Source organism: Phyllobates terribilis, unplaced genomic scaffold (assembly GCF_046119375.1).
Source record: "Phyllobates terribilis strain yellow unplaced genomic scaffold, ASM4611937v1 Scaffold_12__6_contigs__length_324123572, whole genome shotgun sequence".
In the NCBI taxonomy this organism is placed as follows: domain Eukaryota; kingdom Metazoa; phylum Chordata; class Amphibia; order Anura; family Dendrobatidae; genus Phyllobates; species Phyllobates terribilis.
The window spans coordinates 309,897,615-309,917,852 of NW_027362772.1; the positions used below are offsets into that span (position 1 = coordinate 309,897,615).

Below are 20,238 nucleotides of genomic sequence, written 5' to 3' on the forward strand. Positions count from 1 at the left end.
CCCTGGGGTTCTGGGAAATATTCACGATGTACACTACAGACCAAAAGTTTGGACACACCTTCTCATTTAAAGATTTTTCTGTATTTTCATGACTATGAAAATTGTACATTCACACTGAAGGCATCAAAACTATGAATTACCACATGTGAAATTATATACTCAACAAAAAAGTGTGAAACAACTGAAAATATGTCTTATATTCTAGGTTCTTCAAAGTAGCCACCTTTTGCTTTGATGACTGCTTTGCACACTCTTGGCATTCTCTTGATGAGCTTCAAGAGGTAGTCACCGGAAATGGTCTTCCAACATTCTTGAAGGAGTTTCCAGAGATGCTTAGCACTTGTCGGCCCTTTTACCTTCACTCTGCGGTCCAGCTCACCCCAAACCATCTCGATTGGGTTCAGGTCTGGTGACTGTGGAGGCCAGGTCATCTGGCGTAGCCCCCCATCACTCTCCATCTTGGTCAAATAGCCCTTACACAGCCTGGAGGTGTGTTTGGGGTCATTGTCCTGTTGAAAAATAAATGATGGTCCAACTAAACGCAAACCGGATGGAATAACATGCCGCTGCAAGATGCTGTGGTAGCCATCCTGGTTCAGTATGCCTTCAATTTTGAATAAATCCCCAACAGTGTCACCAGCAAAGCACCCCCACACCATCACACCTCCTCTTCCATGCTTCACGGTGGGAACCAGGCATGTACAGTCCATCCGTTCACCTTTTCTGCGTCGCACAAAGACACGGTGGTTGGAACCAAAGATCTCAAATTTGGACTCATCAGACCAAAGCACAGATTTCCACTGGTCTAATGTCCATTCCTTGTGTTCTTTAGCCCAAACAAGTCTCTTCTGCTTGTTGCCTGTCCTTAGCAGTGGTTTCCTGGCAGCTATTTTACCATGAAGGCCTGCTGCACAAAGTCTCCTCTTAACAGTTGTTGTAGAGATGTGTCTGCTGCTAGCACTCTGTGTGGCATTGACCTGGTCTCTAATCTGAGTTGCTGTTAACCTGCAATTTCTGAGGCTGGTGACTCGGATAAACTTATCCTCAGAAGCAGAGGTGACTCTTGGTCTTCCTTTCCTGGGGCGGTTCTCATGTGAGCCAGTTTCTTTGTAGCGCTTGATGGTTTTTGCAACTGCACTTGGGGACACTTTAAAAGTTTGCCCAATTTTTCGGACTGACTGACCTTCATTTCTTAAAGTAATGATGGCCACTCGTTTTTCTTTACTTAGAATTTGTATTGTGGCAAGAAAAAAAGCAGCTAACAGTCTATTCAGTAGGACAATCAGCTGTGTATCCACCAGACTTCTGCACAACACAACTGATGGTCCCAACCCCATTTATAAGGCAAGAAATCCCACTTATTAAACCTGACAGGGCACACCTGTGAAGTGAAGACCATTTCCGGTGACTACCTCTTGAAGCTCATCAAGAGAATGCCAAGAGTGTGCAAAGCAGTCATCAAAGCAAAAGGTGGCTACTTTGAAGAACCTAGAATATAAGACATATTTTCAGCTGTTTCACACTTTTTTGTTAAGTATATAATTCCACATGTGTTAATTCATAGTTTTGATGCCTTCAGTGTGAATGTACAATTTTCATAGTCATGAAAATACAGAAAAATCTTTAAATGAGAAGATGTGTCCAAACTTTGGTCTGTACTGTATGTCTAGGATGTACAGTATCTCAATAACTCCTTATGAGATCATAGCTGCCTTAAAGCAATTTAGACCTCATGATACTCACATGGCAAGCAAGCCTTTTGTTCTGCTCTGAGCTGATCTGCTCTCTACACGGTTATACAACATGATAAAGGATGTGAATCAGCTGCCTACTACTTAGCTCACTCCAGTCAAACACCACCAAAACAAACCTCATTCCTAAAGGACTGTATGTACTTCATTTTGACACATAACTATTTTTTACACGATGAGCACTACTATACCCAGCAATGGGGCACCGCAATGGGGACCAGGTTCGCCCCCAGTTATGCCAATTTATATGTAAGTAGATGGGAAGAGACCGCCATCTACTCTAGAGGCACACTACGCACAAACCTGGTCCTCTGGTATAGATTTATTGACGACATCATATTCATCTGGTCAGGAGACAAATTGTCACTCAATCAGTTCCTGATAGATATTAATAAAAACGAATATTATTTGGAATTCACATCTCATATTAGTTCCAACCAAATTAACTTCTTAGACCTAGATATATACATTGACAAAGGACGTCTACAAACCCGAACCTACTCCAAAACCCACGGACGCTAACAGCTTTATCCCATTAGACAGTTGCCATCTACCACAATGGTTGCTTAATATACCACAAAGTCAATACACTAGGCTCCGCCGTAACTGCTCTCTATCTCAAGACTTCGAAATTGAAGCAAATGTTCTCACAAAAAAATTCTTGGAAAAAGGGGTATCAAGCCTCATTTTTGGAAACAACAAAAAAATTCAGAATTCAGAAAATCCCTAGGAGTAGGCTACTGAAAGACAAGGAGCCCAAACCCAAATCCACTGACAAGGATAAAATTATAGACATCCCCATAATTTTACAATACAACTCAAACACTCACTTTATTCGTAAAATTGTAACAAAACATTTGGGACTTACTTAGAGACGACAAAATCTTAGGGGGTAAATTAGCGCAAATCCCAAGATTCGTCTTTAGAAAAGCATAAAAATTTGGGCAAACTAATTGCTCCTTCAGTGCGCAATCCACCCAAGCACTACAACTATTCCAATACACTCACAAAAAATTTGAGAGGCTTTTTTCCATGTAGAAAATGTAAAACCAGCAAACACTCACTTACGTCCAAAGAAACAAACATCACCACACCACAAAAGGAATACACAATTAACGACTTTATTACATGTTCCACATCTGGTGTCATCTACTACTTAAAATGTCCATGCGATGAGGTGTACATAGGACGTACTACACGTCCTATGTTCAAACGCATCAATGAACATCTAAGGAACATTACAAACCAATTTCAAGGACACTCCCTTTCGGTTCATTATGCTGAAATACACAGAGGAAAAATTACAGGCACCAAAATAGCAGGCTTAGAGACTGTTCCAAAAAAATTGGAGAAAAGGCAACCACATAAAAATGATGTCAAAGAGAGAAAGTTTTTGGATCTTTGAATTGGACACCTTGAAACCTAAGGGACTTAATGCTTTTAATGACCTCTGACAGCCGTTTCAGCCGTTTTCCTACTGTGATACATCCATTAATCAATCATCAAGTATAAAAAGGACCATGGGCAGAAGATTGACCATCCCTGATGAAGAAAGCCGGAGCTTTCGAAACTAGTAGAAATTGGTCCTTCTGCCGCACAGTCTTTCATTGAATCACGTGGTCTACAAGTGACTGTGACGTCACATCAGGTCCTCCATCAACTTTACAACAACACGCGCGGTAAGGTGCAGAGCAGTAGTCGCCGGCCGGGACTCTGCTCCTGCATTCCCCGCCCATTCTCCTCTCAAGCTACCCACCCGGGGGACTCCAAGCCAGGTCACCGGTCCTGCCACCACCTAGGACCGCGCTCCTACTACCTGGGGTCACACACGTCCTCCATCCAAGCAAGTAACAACCTCCACCAAGAAACAACAATCAATCTCATCCCTATTTTCACCTTGTATTCTCCCATCTACCCAGGTCTTCAAAGAACCTCCTAGCATCAATCAGCTGGCCCACTCTTCTTTCTACCCATCAAGGTTTACATCCACCTATAACCGGTAACTACCATCCACATTTTACTCATTCACTTGCCCACAATGATACTGATTCTTCTTGTTTATACCTTTCAGTGTCTTCATACGGCATCCCGCCACTTGAGTGCTCCCATCAAGCCTAGAACGTTAGGTAACCACCATTCATTTCAATTCAGCCACTATACCAGTCACTTTCCCAATACTTATTCCCCCCCCCCCCGTTTTTCCTAGACCTAGTCATTGAACTCTAATCCAAAACTTTGGTCCCCACTCCCTACTACCAAACAAGCAGACCCCTATGAACTACTAACCAGCTGACTCTAACCAGGACCTGACGAGGACCCACCTTGCATCTTTTATTCTATGCCGATACTTATTTATTTCAATCATTGTAATTGCCTTTACCCATTTTAATATTTAATATATATTTTTTTGTCCTTTTAAATTTTAATATTAAATCGTCATTGTCCTTTTAAATTTTAACATTAAATTGTCATTGTCCTTTTAAATTTTAACATTAAATTGTCATTGTCCTTTTAAATTTTAACATTAAATTGTCATTGTCCTTTTAAACTCTACCATTAAATTGTTATTTTTAATTTACCAATCTATTCACGTTGTAATTTAGTTGCTCTCATACACCTGTATTACTCAGGCTATTAATATCTAAGTTCCAATTATTTTGGCCCGTAGGGCAGCGCAAATTAACCCAGTTTATTTTATCCAAGATGTGAGATCTGTCACTCACTGCCTTTTGACTCTTAACCCCCACTGCTGCTGCTAGCTGTTCTGTTACAACTGCACAGTGAAGGGGTTTTTATAATCCCATGCCACATAGGACACAAATGATTGACATATATCTCCAATATTCTTGACACCATTCATGTTTTTTTTCACCAATTCCTGTATGTGCCCATCATTCTATTTGTGAATATAATTCTATGTAAATTTTTCTACCCCTCTTTTTTGTATTAGTAAAAATAAAAAACTAAATTTTATTAGCAACAAAGACTCTAGTCCTCCTTTTTTAAAAACAAACAAAAATACAGAACCAGAACCACTGTCAATACACGAATAGAGCACCAGAACCACTGTGAACGTGATGCTGGATACACCCAACATTTGCATCTTTACCTGCTGCTGACACAGCTTCCATCCCTGCACCGCCCTAGGACAATGTCCAGGAACTGTATTTCAACTACGTAAGCTGGATTTCAACCTTTTTTCTGCTAGCACCAGAACCACAGCCAGTACAAGAATACAGCACCAGAACCGCCATCTGTACACAGATACAGTACCAGAACATGAATACAGCACCAAAACATGAATACAGAACAAAGCTTAGTGCAGCGATCAATTGCACTGTCAGGTCAGCCCCCGCTATATACATTTGTATCACATCAACCTACATCTCCTAGTATATCCTTAACAATGGTAAGGAGATACTGGGAGTTGTTGTTACCAGTCATCATTAGCCTATGGATGATTCTTGTACAAAATATGATCTCCACACTGTCTCTAAAAGACACATGACTGAATGTAACTCCTGAGGAGCGGCAAAACGCCGGCCACTGAGCGATACCTCAAGCCGCCTGAGGAGCGATATTCATCTCACCTAATTGCAAAGGACCCTATTGGTTGTCTGATCCGGCCCTGATCTTGTCCATTGTGTGTGCACTGAAGGGATCAAATAGAGGAAAACTGGTGCTGGGATAGGAAATAAGTGCTGATCTTTCAATCTCAGACAGTTTTTGGGTTCAGAACCATCATCACCAGAGGCCCCGCTATCATGTACTAGTAAATGGCCAATAAATTGTGTGTCACGGGTAGTTATATTGACCTCTACAGGAAATCAGGTGGATACAGCCCCATACACAGTGTGAAGCAACCACACTGCCCCATGCACAGTATGAAGCCCCCACAATGCCCCGTGCACAGTATGAAGCCCCAACATGGCCCCGTGCACAGTATGAAGCCCCAACATGGCCCCGTGCACAGTATGAAGCCCCAACATGGCCCCGTGCACAGTATGAAGCCCCAACATGGCCCCGTGCACAGTATGAAGCCCCAACATGGCCCCGTGCACAGTATGAAGCCCCAACATGGCCCCGTGCACAGCATGAAGCCCCAACATGGCCCCGTGCACAGTATGAAGCCCCAACATGGCCCCGTGCACAGTATGAAGCCCCAACATGGCCCCGTGCACAGTATGAAGCCCCAACATGGCCCCGTGCACAGCCCTATACACAGTATGAAGCCCCGACACAGCCCCATGCACAGTATGAAGCCACAATATACAGCCCATGCACAGTAGGAAGCCACAATACACGGCTCCATGCACAGTATGAAGCCCCCACTTGGCCCAATGCACAGTATGATGCCCTTCCACAGCACCAAACACAGTGTAATGAACCCCCCCTCCACAGCCAATAGTATGAAACCCCTCACTTGCCTGTGTCCTGTTTCTCTGAAGAGCTGATGTCTTCTGCCGGCCTCATGACCTGGGAATGTCACGTGACCTGAAGATCCTTTTTTCAATCTCTATCCAGACTGAATGGTGGAGTAGGAACCATATGGTTCCCAGCTCCTTACTATGTTCAACTGTATCTATATGATGAGGACATAACCTACAGGAAAAACGTCCCTCCCCAACCTCCCCGAACAATGGGACACACTTGGGACAGTTGTATTGGATCCGGGATTTATGCCTACGTCCATATACGAGACGTGCATCACAAGTCATAAACCTCGGGCACTGTTGATATTCCTAACCATGTGTTGTGTGTGTGGAGTCCTTATGATCAGACAAATATTGACTCCTGGAGCTTTATAATTCCGAGTGTCTGATCCTCGTCATCTCACATACAGGATGGAGGAAAGCAGCAACCAGACTGACGATGAACAGTTTCAGCTCAGGCTGAAAGCTAGCTATAATCATTTTCTCTCGGCGGACGTCCCCTGTGGTATTACTGAGGAGTTCCTTTGCTTCCCAATGAGGCAACTGCACAAAGAATTGTCTGAAGGTGAGTTCTCCACATGTCCCAGAAGATCCTCTGCGTATACACCCGAGACGTCTACCCACCATAAACCCCAAAAAGCCCTATTGCCTGGTACCTGCCCTAGGTTGCCCAAAAACGATGCCGGCCCTGCTCCACCATGAACAACTATTAACGATACCGGCCCCGCTCCACCATGATCATCTATTAACAATGCCAGCCCCGCTCCACCATGATCAACTATTAACGATGCCAGCCCCGCTCCACCATGATCAACTATTAACGATGCCGGCCCCGCTCCACCATGATCAACTATTAATGATGCCGGCCCAGCTCCACCTTGATCATCTATTAACGATGCCGGCCCCGCTCCACCATGATCAACTATTAACGATGCCGGCCCCGCTCCACCATGATCATCTATTAACGATGCCGGCCCAGCTCCACCTTGATCATCTATTAACGATGCCGGCCCCGCTCCACCATGATCAACTATTAACGATGCCGGCCCCGCTCCACCATGATCATCTATTAACGATGCCGGCCCAGCTCCACCATGATCATCTATTAACGATGCCGGCCCCGCTCCACCAGGATCATCTATTAACGATGCCGGCCCCGCTCCACCATGATCATCTATTAACGATGCCGGCCCAGCTCCACCATGATCATCTATTAACGATGCCGGCCCCGCTCCACCATGATCAACTATTAACGATGCCGGCCCCGCTCCACCATGATCAACTATTAACGATGCCGGCCCAGCTCCACCATGATCATCTATTAACGATGCCGGCCCCGCTCCACCATGATCAACTATTAACGATGCCGGCCCCGCTCCACCATGATCAACTATTAACGATGCCGGCCCCGCTCCACCATGATCATCTATTACTGCCTGGAAAAGGGTAATGTAAACCGGGGTGTAAAATATAGAAGGTGCAGAGGTGACAATCGGGCCTGGGGGCCCCACATAAGAGATCACCAGGGTTATAAAAGCGCAAGGATAAATAACATCTCATGGGGCAGAATACGGAGGTTTATGTTCCAATCATAGGATAGTTTTTTTTGCACTCGGACAAACATGAATTTGCTGGGATTTCACTTCCAAACATTAGTAAAGAGGTGAACAGCGCCCCCTGAGCAGTAAGGGCAACCAGGAGTTGGAAGTTATGAGCTCAGCGTTGCCAGATGACCAAGAGGACTCATATACTAGTTTTATTCTTTATGTGCCAGTCGTGATGGACACACAGTTGCGGGGATCATCACAAGGCACAATGCTGCTGCCGGAACGGGGCCCTGCATCTGTGTGTCCATTACCCGGCCAGCACAGAGGAGTTTTATCCACTGAACTCCTCCAGACGGCAGGAAGCAGAGATCGAGTCCTCCACCGTCTTACACATCATATAAACTCTGCGCACCTGAACCCTCTGCTGTGCGCCGCACCGATCAGCGCTGGATGAAGACTGTAGCCGCCATACAATGGCCATTTCCCACAAGGGAGTATAGACCGAGGATCGCGACACCAGAGTTGTCTGAGTGCTGGTGCAAGTCTGCAGCGGACAGAAGGTGACTGGAATTAGAGCGCTGGAGGGTGGAAATTGCCAGGCGAGCTATTGCGGGGCACTGATGCTGAGAGAAGTGACTGTGAGGAAGGGCCATAAGTACTGCAAGAGTGATCTGCACTGTGAAGGAGATACAAAAAAAGATTGTTCTGGGTGAAGGAAGTGCTGCTGAAGTGATTGCCAACAGACTGTTGCAAGCACCAGCAAAGTGCTGCAGGTGTAAGTCAACTGATGATAACCGTGTTACAACTGAAAGAGTCTCTGTGACCAGTACCCCAATTGGCAAGTATAATTTGCCCGTAACTTACTGGTTTTGATGATGTAGAGATTTTCTGCCTTCTCTTCAGCCTCTGGCCAGGCTGCTAGTTTGCATATGTCTGCTCTGTACAGGCAGCTCCTTTATTACTATGATAATTACACAGTAATACGCCAACATAGGCAACCAGCTGGTATCTCCACGGGGTCACAGGTAACACTGGACACTACAGCATGTAACAGCGGGGTCCAGACGGTGGGTGTCCTCGTCCTTGTGGGGGCAGCGGACTATATCTGTAATGCAGGCTGGTATCAGTAGCCACTGCCGTCACATCACAGTCTGTTCACCTTCATTTACAGGTCACATTAAGGGAAAGACCTTAGTACAATTAACCAGGGACCCCGTCCTCTACAAGCTGTTTGTTTGCTGTGACTATTTTGAGGAGATCACAGTCCTGGAAATCAGAAAGGAATATTCTCTAGAGCTGAGGAAATGGATGAATAAGGAGTCGGGGGCCCTGGACTGGTCTCACGCATCAAAGTACGCCTGCGAGTTGGAAGGGAAAAGGTAACAAGATGGTGTGATAGTAAAGAGAAGGGTCTCCGACGCGGGAGGCAGGCGTCAGCGTCCGGCCGCCGCGGGGAGGGAGGCGTCAGCGTCCGGCCGCCGCGGGGAGGCAGGCGTCAGCGTCCGGCCAATACTGGGCTGAGAGCGATCCTAGTTCTTTCATGGTGCGCTAATCTGTTCCTATGTCAGCCATATTTTATCATGGAGCCAATGTTCAGTCACCGAGTCACCCAGACTTTGTACTGTGCTCGACCCCCGCTCTCCCCTCCTCCTCTTGCCAGCCCCCACTCTCCCCTGCTCTCCCCCTCCTCCCTACGATCTCACCCACTAGATCTTCCCATAATACAGTGCAGTTTGGGGTGCGGGGTGGTGGGGGAGCAGAAAACCACATAAGCTCCTACCATCTGTATAAAAGTTTTTCTTGACTTTTTCTAACTTCCATAAATGTCATTAATTTGTTTTATTTTGAATTCCCAGCAAATGTTGGAGAGAGAAAGAAGAAGAACTAAGAGCGAAAGTGAAGAGGATATTAGATTGTGACATCACAGCGGACCCCCTGGTGGCCCCCGAGGTTCTGCCGCAAGCTGACTGTCTCCTGTGCATTTGGGCTCTTGACACATTGAGCAAAGACCATGAAGACTTCCGGAATAACCTGAGAAAGATGGCGGCTTTGCTGAAGACCGGGGGGCACATGGCTTTTTTCGGTGCCATAAACGCCAAACAGTATAATGTAGGGGAAAAGACGTATCCTGTACTGGGTTACGACGAGGAGTTCTTGAGAAGGGCCCTGGAGGACGTAGGATTTGTCATAGAGAGCCTGGAGACAAGAGTCCGGGGGGCCGTTGGGGACATCATCATCTATGACAGCTTTGTATATGTGAGGGCTCTTAAAGTAAAAGAGGCATAAAAACCAGAAAGATTGCAACGTTATGGGGGGAACTATAACATTGGGAGCGCAGGGTGACGTGGTCTGAGTCAACGACAAGGGTCTTTATGTTATACAAGCCCCTCACAATGTCACGTCTCATACAATCCGCCATGTCCTGCTGAATTCTTCTAGAAAAATAAAACCAGGTCCCAGGATTCACCCTTCAGTGATTGGAGCCGCATTGCTTCTTCCAGTATTTACTGGGCAATAGGGGACAATTGGGCAAAACACAAATCCGGCCTCCTGATAAGATTTCTTTAGTTCAACCTTGAAGCAGAGAGAAGGTTCAGTTTCCAGCAGCCGTAAGACCACCACAGAGCACAATTACCACATATTAATACCACGAACCAGTTTTTTGGGGTCAAAGCACAATCCGATCACTGCGCCGCCGCTCCCCGGTAACTTCACGGCGCACCCGTGCTGCAAAGCAACCACATAAAGCAATAATGGTTGTAATGATCAACATTGGTCACTAGGTGGCAGTAAAGTCCAATGTAGGAGGCGATTGCCGTCAGCGATCGCTCCGCTTTCTCTCCGTTACCTGTTGGGCGATCTCGATCATTTTCAGATTCCCCGGACCCAGACAGGCGTCAGTGAAGATTGATCTATGAGATAAAGATGGAGGGCAGAACAATGAGGAGCAAAGTTCTGCTCATAACGCAGATATGGATGTGCTCCCCCTGCAAAGATGGGTGAGATAGGAGGCGCTGATAACAGAGAACACTAGATGTTACATGATATGCATGGCTGACATCAGATATACGCCCACCAGACGCAGCTCGGGAAGCACAGACCCTGCATGACCCATAGACAGGCGGGGGGGCGCCATCATTCTGCCACCCCCAGGTTAGTTACCTCCTCAGGGACAGATTCCTCTTCATTAACTCGGCCAGTTCCTCCCAGTTCTTCTCCTCTATGGCCGACCTGGAAGAATAAACGTCACCGCCATCAATACCAGGAATCTCTGTAACTAACACAATCAGCCGAATTACAGGGGCTCAACCTCATAGATCAGCAGCGGGGAAAGCGAGGGGACAGCGGGGAAAGCGAGGGGACAGCGGGGAAAGCGACGGAACAGCGGGGAAAGCGAGGGAACAGCGGGGGTACGAGGGGACGCAGCGGACAACAGGGGAAGCGAGGGGACGCAGGGGACAGCGGGGGAAGCGAGGGGACAGCGGGGGAAGCGAGGGGACAGCGGGGGAAGCGAGGGGACAGCGGGGGAAGCGAGGGGACAGCGGGGGAAGAGAGGGGACAGCGGGGGAAGAGAGGGGACAGCGGGGGAACGAAGGGGACAGCGGGGGAACGAAGGGGACAGCGGGGGAACGAAGGGGACAGCGGGGGAACGAAGGGGACAGCGGGGAAACGAGAGGACGCAGTGGACAGCAGGGGAAGCGAGGGGACGCAGGGTACAGCAGGGGAAGTGAGGGAACGCAGGAGAAGCGAGGGGACAGCGGGGAAAGCGAGGGGACAGCGGGGAAAGCGAGGGGACAGCGGGGGAACGAAGGGGACAGCGGGGGAACGAAGGGGACAGCGGGGGAACGAAGGGGACAGCGGGGGAACGAAAGGGACAGCGGGGGAACGAAAGGGACAGCGGGGGAACGAAAGGGACAGCGGGGGAACGAAGGGGACAGCGGGGGAACGAAGGGGACAGCGGGGGAACGAAGGGGACAGCGGGGAAACGAAGGGGACAGCGGGGAAACGAAGGGGACAGCGGGGAAACGAAGGGGACAGCGGGGGAACGAAGGGGACAGCGGGGGAACGAAGGGGACAGCGGGGGAACAAGGGGACGCCGCGGACAGCAGGGGAAGTGAGGGGACGCAGGGGACAGCAGGGGAAGCGAGAGGACGCAGGGGAAGCAGGGGACAGTAGAGGAAGCGAGGGGACGCAGGGCATACAGGGGAAGCGAAGGGACACAGGGGACAGCCGGGAAAGAGGGGGAAGCGAGGGGACAGCGGGGGAAGCGAGGGGACAGCGAGGGAAGCGAGGGGACAGCGAGGGAAGCGGGGGGACAGCGGGAGAAGCGAGGGGACAGCGGGGGAAGCGAGGGGACTGCGGGGGAAGCGAGGGGACTGCAGGGGAAGCGAGGGGACGCAGGGGATACAGGGGAAGCGATGGGATGAAGGGGACAGCCGGGGAAGAGCGGGAAGTGAGGGGACAGCGGGGAAAGCGAGGGGACAGCGGGGGAAGCGAGGGGACAGCGGGGGAAGCGAGGGGACAGCGGGGGAAGCGAGGGGACAGCGGGGGAACAAAGGGGACAGCGGGGGAAAGAAGGGGACAGCGGGGGAAAGAAGGGGACAGCGGGGGAAAGAAGGGGACAGCGGGGGAAAGAAGGGGACGCCGCGGACAGCAGGGGAAGCGAGGGGACGCAGGGGAAGCAGGGGACAGTAGAGGAAGCGAGGGGACGCAGGGGATACAGGGGAAGCGAGGGGACACAGGGGACAGCCGGGGAAGAGGGGGAAGCGAGGGGACAGCGGGGGAAGCGAGGGGACAGCGGGGGAAGCGAGGGGACAGCGGGGGAAGCGAGGGGACAGCGGGGGAAGCGAGGGGACAGCGGGGGAAGCGAGGGGACAGCGGGGGAAGCGAGGGGACAGCGGGGGAAGCGAGGGGACAGCGGGGGAACAAAGGGGACAGCGGGGGAAGCGAGGGGACAGCGGGGGAAGCGAGGGGACAGCGGGGGAAGCGAGGGGACAGCGGGGGAACAAAGGGGACAGCGGGGGAACAAAGGGGACAGCGGGGGAACAAAGGGGACAGCGGGGGAACAAAGGGGACAGCGGGGGAAAGAAGGGGACAGCGGGGGAAAGAAGGGGACAGCGGGGGAAAGAAGGGGACAGCGGGGGAAAGAAGGGGACAGCGGGGGAAAGAAGGGGACAGCGGGGGAAAGAAGGGGACAGCGGGGGAAAGAAGGGGACGCCGCGGACAGCAGGGGAAGCGAGGGGACGCAGGGGACAGTAGAGGAAGCGAGGGGACGCAGGGGATACAGGGGAAGCGAGGGGACACAGGGGACAGCCGGGGAAGAGGGGACAGCCGGGGAAGAGGGGGAAGCGAGGGGACAGCGGGGGAAGCGAGGGGACAGCGGGGGAAGCGAGGGGACAGCGGGGGAAGCGAGGGGACGGCGGGGGAAGCGAGGGGACGCAGGGGATACAGGGGAAGCGAGGGGACGAAGAGGACAGCCAGGGAAGAGGGGGAAGCGAGGGGACAGCGGGGAAAGCGAGGGGGCAGCGAGGGGACAGCGGGGGAAGCGAGGGGACAGCGGGGGAAGGGAGGGGACAGCGGGGGAAGGGAGGGGACAGCGGGGGAAGCGAGGGGACAGCGGGGGAAGCGAGGGGACAGCGGGGGAAGCGAGGGGACAGCGGGGGAAGCGAGGGGACAGCGGGGGAAGCGAGGGGACAGCGGGGGAAGCGAGGGGACAGCGGGGGAAGCGACGGGACAGCGGGGGAAGCGAGGGGACAGCGGGGGAAGCGAGGGGACAGCGGGGGAAGCGAGGGGACAGCGGGGGAAGCGAGGGGACAGCGGGGGAAGCGAGGGGACAGCGGGGGAAGCGAGGGGACAGCGGGGGAAGCGAGGGGACAGCGGGGGAAGCGAGGGGACAGCGGGGGAAGCGAGGGGACAGCGGGGGAACGAAGGGGACAGCGGGGGAAAGAAGGGGACAGCGGGGGAAAGAAGGGGAAGCGAGGGGACGCAGGGGAAGCAGGGGACAGTAGAGGAAGCGAGGGGACGCAGGGGATACAGGGGAAGCGAGGGGACACAGGGGACAGCCGGGGAAGAGGGGGAAGCGAGGGGACAGCGGGGGAAGCGAGGGAACAGCGGGGGAAGCGAGGGGACAGCGGGGGAAGCGAGGGGACAGCGGGGGAAGCGAGGGGACAGCGGGGGAAGCGAGGGGACAGCGGGGGAAGCGAGGGGACAGCGGGGGAAGCGAGGGGACAGCGGGGGAAGCGAGGGGACAGCGGGGGAAGCGAGGGGACAGCGGGGGAAGCGAGGGGACAGCGGGGGAAGCGAGGGGACAGCGGGGGAAGCGAGGGGACAGCGGGGGAAGCGAGGGGACAGCGGGGGAAGCGAGGGGACAGCGGGGGAACAAAGGGGACAGCGGGGGAACAAAGGGGACAGCGGGGGAACAAAGGGGACAGCGGGGGAAAGAAGGGGACAGCGGGGGAAAGAAGGGGACAGCGGGGGAAAGAAGGGGACAGCGGGGGAAAGAAGGGGACGCCGCGGACAGCAGGGGAAGCGAGGGGACGCAGGGGAAGCAGGGGACAGTAGAGGAAGCGAGGGGACGCAGGGGATACAGGGGAAGCGAGGGGACACAGGGGACAGCCGGGGAAGAGGGGGAAGCGAGGGGACAGCGGGGGAAGCGAGGGGACAGCGGGGGAAGCGAGGGGACAGCAGGGGAAGTGAGGGGACAGCGGGGGAAGCGAGGGGACTGCGGGGGAAGCGAGGGGACGCAGGGGATACAGGGGAAGCGAGGGGACAAAGAGGACAGCCAGGGAAGAGGGGGAAGCGAGGGGACAGCGGGGAAAGCGAGGGGGCAGCGGGGGAAGCGAGGGGACAGCGGGGGAAGCGAGGGGACAGCGGGGGAAGCGAGGGGACAGCGGGGGAAGCGAGGGGACAGCGGGGGAAGCGAGGGGACAGCGGGGGAAGCGAGGGGACAGCGGGGGAAGCGAGGGGACAGCGGGGAACACGAAGGGGCAGCGGGGGAACGAAGGGGCAGCGGGGGAACGAGGGGATGCAGCGGACAGCAGAGGAAGCGAGGGGACGCAGGGGACAGTAGGGGAAGCGAGGGGACGCAGGGGATACAGGGGAAGCGAGGGGACAGCGGGGGAAGCGAGGGGACAGCGGGGGAAGCGAGGGGACAGCGGGGGAAGCGAGGAGACAGCGGGGGAAGCGAGGGGACGCAGGGGTTACAGGGAAAGCAAGGGGAAGAGGGGGAAGCGAGGGGACAGCGGGGGAAGCGAGGGGACCGCGGGGGGAAGCGAGGGGACCGCGGGGGGAAGCGAGGGGACCGCGGGGGGAAGCGAGGGGACAGCGGGGAAAGCGAGGGGACCGCGGGGAAAGCGAGGGGACAGCGGGGAAAGCGAGGGGACAGCGGGGAAAGCGAGGGGACAGCGGGGAAAGCGAGGGGACAGCGGGGAAAGCGAGGGGACAGCGGGGAAAGCGAGGGGACAGCGGGGAAAGCGAGGGGACAGCGGGGGAACGAAGGGGCAGAGGGGGAACGAAGGGGCAGAGGGGGAACGAAGGGGCAGAGGGGGAACGAAGGGGCAGAGGGGGAACGAAGGGGCAGAGGGGGAACGAAGGGGCAGAGGGGGAACGAGGGGACGCAGCGGACAGCAGCGGAAGCGAGGGGAAGCAGCGGACAGCAAGGGAAGCGAGGGGACGCAGGGGACAGCAAGGGAAGCGAGGGGACGCAGGGGACAGCGGGGGAACGAAGGGGACAGCGGGGGAACAAAGGGGACAGCGGGGGAACAAAGGGGAGGCCGCGGACAGCAGGGGAAGCGAGGGGACGCAGGGGAAGCAGGGGACAGTATAGGAAGCGAGGGGACGCAGGGGATACAGGGGAAGCGAGGGGACACAGGGGACAGCCGGGGAAGAGGGGGAAGCGAGGGGACAGCGGGGGAAGCGAGGGGACAGCGGGGGAAGCGAGGGGACAGCGGGGGAAGCGAGGGGACAGCGGGGGAAGCGAGGGGACTGCGGGGGAAGCGAGGGGACGCAGGGGATACAGGGGAAGCGAGGGGACGAAGAGGACAGCCAGGGAAGAGGGGGAAGCGAGGGGACAGCGGAGAAAGCGAGGGGACAGCGGGGGAAGCGAGAGGACAGCGGGGGAAGAGAGGGGACAGCGGGGGAAGCGAGAGGACAGCGGGGGAAGCGAGAGGACAGCGGGGGAAGCGAGGGGACGCAGGGGACAGCAGGGGACAGTAGGGGAAGCGAGGGGACGCAGGGGATACAGGGGAAGCTAGGGGGAAGCGAGGGGACAGCGGGGGAAGCGAGGGGACAGCGGGGGAAGCGCGGAGACAGCGGGGGAAGCGAGGGGACGCAGGGGTTACAGGGAAAGCAAGGGGAAGAGGGGGAAGCGAGGGGACAGCGGGGGAAGCGAGGGAACAGCGGGGGAAGCGAGGGGACAGCGGGGGAAGCGAGGGGACAGCGGGGGAAGCGCGGAGACAGCGGGGGAAGCGAGGGGACGCAGGGGTTACAGGGAAAGCAAGGGGAAGAGGGGGAAGCGAGGGGACAGCGGGGGAAGCGAGGGAACAGCGGGGGAAGCGAGGGGACAGCGGGGGAAGCGAGGGGACAGCGGGGGAAGCGAGGGGACAGCGGGGGAAGCGAGGGGACAGCGGGGGACAGCGGGGGAAGCGAGGGGACAGCGGGGGAAGCGAGGGGACAGCGGGGGAAGCGAGGGGACAGCGGGGGAAGCGAGGGGACAGCGGGGGAAGCGAGGGGACAGCGGGGGAAGCGAGGAGACAGCGGGGGAAGCGAGGGGACTGCGGGGGAAGCGAGGGGACTGCGGGGGAAGCGAGGGGACGCAGGGGATACAGGGGAAGCGAGGGGACGAAGAGGACAGCCAGGGAAGAGGGGGAAGCGAGGGGACAGCGGGGGACAGTAGGGGAAGCGAGGGGACGCAGGGGATACAGGGGAAGCGAGGGGGAAGTGAGGGGACAGCGGGGGAAGCGAGGGGACGCAGGGGACAGCAGGGGACAGTAGGGGAAGCGAGGGGACGCAGGGGATACAGGGGAAGCGAGGGGACAGCGGGGGAAGCGAGGGGACGCAGGGGTTACAGGGAAAGCAAGGGGAAGAGGGGGAAGCGAGGGGACAGCGGCGGAAGCGAGGGAACAGCGGGGGAAGCGAGGGGACAGCGGGGGAAGCGAGGGGACAGCGGGGGAAGCGAGGGGACAGCGGGGGAAGCGAGGGGACAGCGGGGGAAGCGAGGGGACAGCGGGGGAAGCGAGGGGACAGCGGGTGAAGCGAGGGGACCGCGGGGGAAGCGAGGGGACCGCGGGTGAAGCGAGGGGACCGCGGGGGAAGCGAGGGGACCGCGGGGGAAGCGAGGGGACCGCGGGGGAAGCGAGGGGACAGCGGGGGAAGCGAGGGGACAGCGGGGGAAGCGAGAGGACAGCGGGGGAAGCGAGTGGACAGCGGGGGAAGCGAGTGGACAGCGGGGGAAGCGAGGGGACAGCGGGGGAACGAAGGGGCAGCGGGGGAACGAAGGGGCAGCGGGGGAACGAAGGGGCAGAGGGGGAACGAAGGGGCAGCGGGGGAACGAAGGGGCAGCGGGGGAAAGAGGGGACGCAGCGGACAGCGGGGGAAAGAGGGGACGCAGCGGACAGCAGTGGAAGCGAGGGGACGCAGGGGACAGCAGGGGACAGTAGGGGAAGCGAGGGGACGCAGGGGATACAGGGGAAGCGAGGGGGAAGCGAGGGGACAGCGGGGGAAGCGAGGGGACAGCGGGGGAAGCGAGGAGACAGCGGGGGAAGCGAGGAGACAGCGGGGGAAGCGAGGGGACGCAGGGGTTACAGGGAAAGCAAGGGGAAGAGGGGGAAGCGAGGGGACAGCGGGGGAAGCGAGGGAAGCGAGGGGACAGCGGGGGAAGCGAGGGGACAGCGGGGGAAGCGAGGGGACAGCGGGGGAAGCGAGGGGACCGCGGGGGAAGCGAGGGGACCGCGGGGGAAGCGAGGGGACCGCGGGGGAAGCGAGGGGACCGCGGGGGAAGCGAGGGGACCGCGGGGGAAGCGAGGGGACCGCGGGGGAAGCGAGGGGACAGCGGGGGAAGCGAGGGGACAGCGGGGGAAGCGAGGGGACAGCGGGAAAGCGAGGGGACAGCGGGGAAAGCGAGGGGACAGCGGGGAAAGCGAGGGGACAGCGGGGGAACGAAGGGGCAGAGGGGGAACGAAGGGGCAGAGGGGGAACGAAGGGGCAGAGGGGGAACGAAGGGGCAGAGGGGGAACGAGGGGACGCAGCGGACAGCAGCGGAAGCGAGGGGAAGCAGCGGACAGCACGGGAAGCGAGGGGACGCAGGGGACAGCAAGGGAAGCGAGGGGACGCAAAGGACAGCAGGGGAAGCGAGGGGACGCAGGGGACAGCAGGGGAAGCGAGGGAAAACAGGGGAAGCGAGGGGACGCAGGGGACAGCGGGGGAACAAAGGGGACAGCGGGGGAACAAAGGGGACAGCGGGGGAAGCGAGGGGACCGCGGGGGAAGCGAGGGGACCGCGGGGGAAGCGAGGGGACCGCGGGGGAAGCGAGGGGACCGCGGGGGAAGCGAGGGGACCGCGGGGGAAGCGAGGGGACCGCGGGGGAAGCGAGGGGACCGCGGGGGAAGCGAGGGGACCGCGGGGGAAGCGAGGGGACAGCGGGGGAAGCGAGGGGACAGCGGGGGAAGCGAGGGGACAGCGGGAAAGCGAGGGGACAGCGGGGAAAGCGAGGGGACAGCGGGGAAAGCGAGGGGACAGCGGGGGAACGAAGGGGCAGAGGGGGAACGAAGGGGCAGAGGGGGAACGAAGGGGCAGAGGGGGAACGAAGGGGCAGAGGGGGAACGAGGGGACGCAGCGGACAGCAGCGGAAGCGAGGGGAAGCAGCGGACAGCACGGGAAGCGGGGGAAGCGAGGGGACAGCTGGGGAAGCGAGGGGACAGCGGGGGAAGCGAGGGGACAGCGGGGGAAGCGAGGGGACAGCGGGGGAAGCGAGGGGACAGCGGGGGAAGCGAGGGGACAGCGGGGGAAGCGAGGGGACAGCGGGGGAAGCGAGGGGACAGCGGGGGAAGCGAGGGGACGCAGGGGGAAGCGAGGGGACGCAGGGGATACAGGGGAAGCGAGGGGACGAAGAGGACAGCCGGGGAAGAGGGGGAAGCGAGGGGAAGCGGAGAAAGAGAGGGGAAGCGGGGAAAGCGAGGGGAAGCGGGGAAAGCGAGGGGAAGCGGGGAAAGCGAGGGGAAGCGGGGAAAGCGAGGGGAAGCGGGGAAAGCGAGGGGAAGCGGGGAAAGCGAGGGGAAGCGGGGGAAAGCGAGGGGAAGCGGAGAAAGCGAGGGGAAGCGGGGAAAGCGAGGGGAAGCGGGGAAAGAGAGGGGAAAGCGAGGGGAAGCGGGGGAAGCGAGGGGAAGCGGGGGAAGCGAGGGGAAGCGGGGGAAGCGAGGGGAAGCGGGGGGAAGCGGGGAAAGCGAGGGGAAGCGGGGAAAGCGAGGGGAAGCGGGGAAAGCGAAGGGAAGCGGGGAAAGCGAGGGGAAAGCGAGGGGAAGCGGGGGAAGCGGGGGAAGCGAGGGGAAGCGGGGGAAGCGAGGGGAAGCGGGGGAAGCGAGGGGAAGCGGGGGAAGCGAGGGGAAGCGGGGAAAGCGAGGGGAAGCGGGGGAAGCGAGGGGAAGCGGGGGAAGCGAGGGGAAGCGGGGGAAGCGAGGGGAAGCGGGGGGAAGCGGGGAAAGCGAGGGGAAGCGGGGGAAGCGAGGGGAAGCGGGGGAAGCGGGGGAAGCGAGGGGAAGCGGGGGAAGCGAGGGGAAGCGGGGGAAGCGAGGGGAAAGCGAGGGGAAGCGGGGAAAGCGAGGGGAAGCGGGGAAAGCGAGGGGAAGCGGGGAAAGCAAGGGGAAGCGGGGGAAAGCGAGGGGAAGCGGAGAAAGCGAGGGGAAGCGGGGAAAGCGAGGGGAAGCGGGGAAAGCGAGGATGGCAGAGGCTTACCTTGCTTTATCAGTCAGCTCAGCAAATATCGCCATGGCCTCAATAACCTCGGGGTCACCTGCAAAGAAAGAAAGGAATGCTTAGATACACGGCTCAACAGACACATGGTAGGATTAGATATAGGACTCAGCAAGGGGTATCACACAGGATAGGATTAGATACATAGCTCAGGAGACAGTATCACACATGGTAGGATTAGATATAGGACTCAGCAAGGGTATCAAACAGGATAGGATTAGACACACGGCTTGGAAGGGGGTATCACACAGGATAGGATAGATACACGGCTCGGAAGGGGGTATCACACAGGAGAGGATTAGATACACGGCTCGGAAGGGGGTATCACACAGGATAGGATTAGATACACGGCTCAGCAGACAGTATCACACAGGAGAGGATTAGATACACTGACTTGGGAACAGTCGGTTTTCTCACCGTTCTGCCAGCGTTGTCGGACATTATTGTGAATGACGCCGGAGTCGCTCGGATCCCGCAGATACGCGAGCCAGAACGGCGGCGCAGAATTCGCATCAATGTGAACATAGTTTCCTATAAAACATC

General features: G+C 56.8%; 2 protein-coding genes across 3 annotated transcripts in view; one reads left to right on the forward strand and one right to left on the reverse strand.

The window, feature by feature from the left end:
- Positions 1 to 3,937: 3,937 nt before the first annotated feature.
- LOC141172832 (uncharacterized) overlaps positions 3,938 to 20,238 on the reverse strand; it is a 183,070-nt gene continuing 166,769 nt past the window's right edge. For both annotated transcript variants that reach the window (XM_073657389.1, XM_073657390.1), the window contains exons 18-23: positions 20,113 to 20,226; positions 19,678 to 19,735; positions 10,894 to 10,962; positions 10,580 to 10,643; positions 10,387 to 10,458; positions 3,938 to 10,305 (exon numbers count right to left, since the gene is read on the reverse strand). In XM_073657389.1, the coding sequence (XP_073513490.1) occupies positions 10,195 to 10,305; positions 10,387 to 10,458; positions 10,580 to 10,643; positions 10,894 to 10,962; positions 19,678 to 19,735; positions 20,113 to 20,226 (488 nt within the window). In that variant the 3' untranslated portion in view covers positions 3,938 to 10,194. The remainder of the gene's footprint in view (positions 10,306 to 10,386; positions 10,459 to 10,579; positions 10,644 to 10,893; positions 10,963 to 19,677; positions 19,736 to 20,112; positions 20,227 to 20,238) is intronic.
- Positions 6,545 to 10,204, forward strand: LOC141172834 (indolethylamine N-methyltransferase-like). The gene is made up of 3 exons (XM_073657397.1): positions 6,545 to 6,749; positions 8,903 to 9,110; positions 9,588 to 10,204. The coding sequence occupies exons 1-3, from the start codon at positions 6,596 to 6,598 to the stop codon at positions 10,015 to 10,017; spliced, it is 792 nt and encodes a 263-aa protein (XP_073513498.1). The 5' UTR covers positions 6,545 to 6,595; the 3' UTR covers positions 10,018 to 10,204.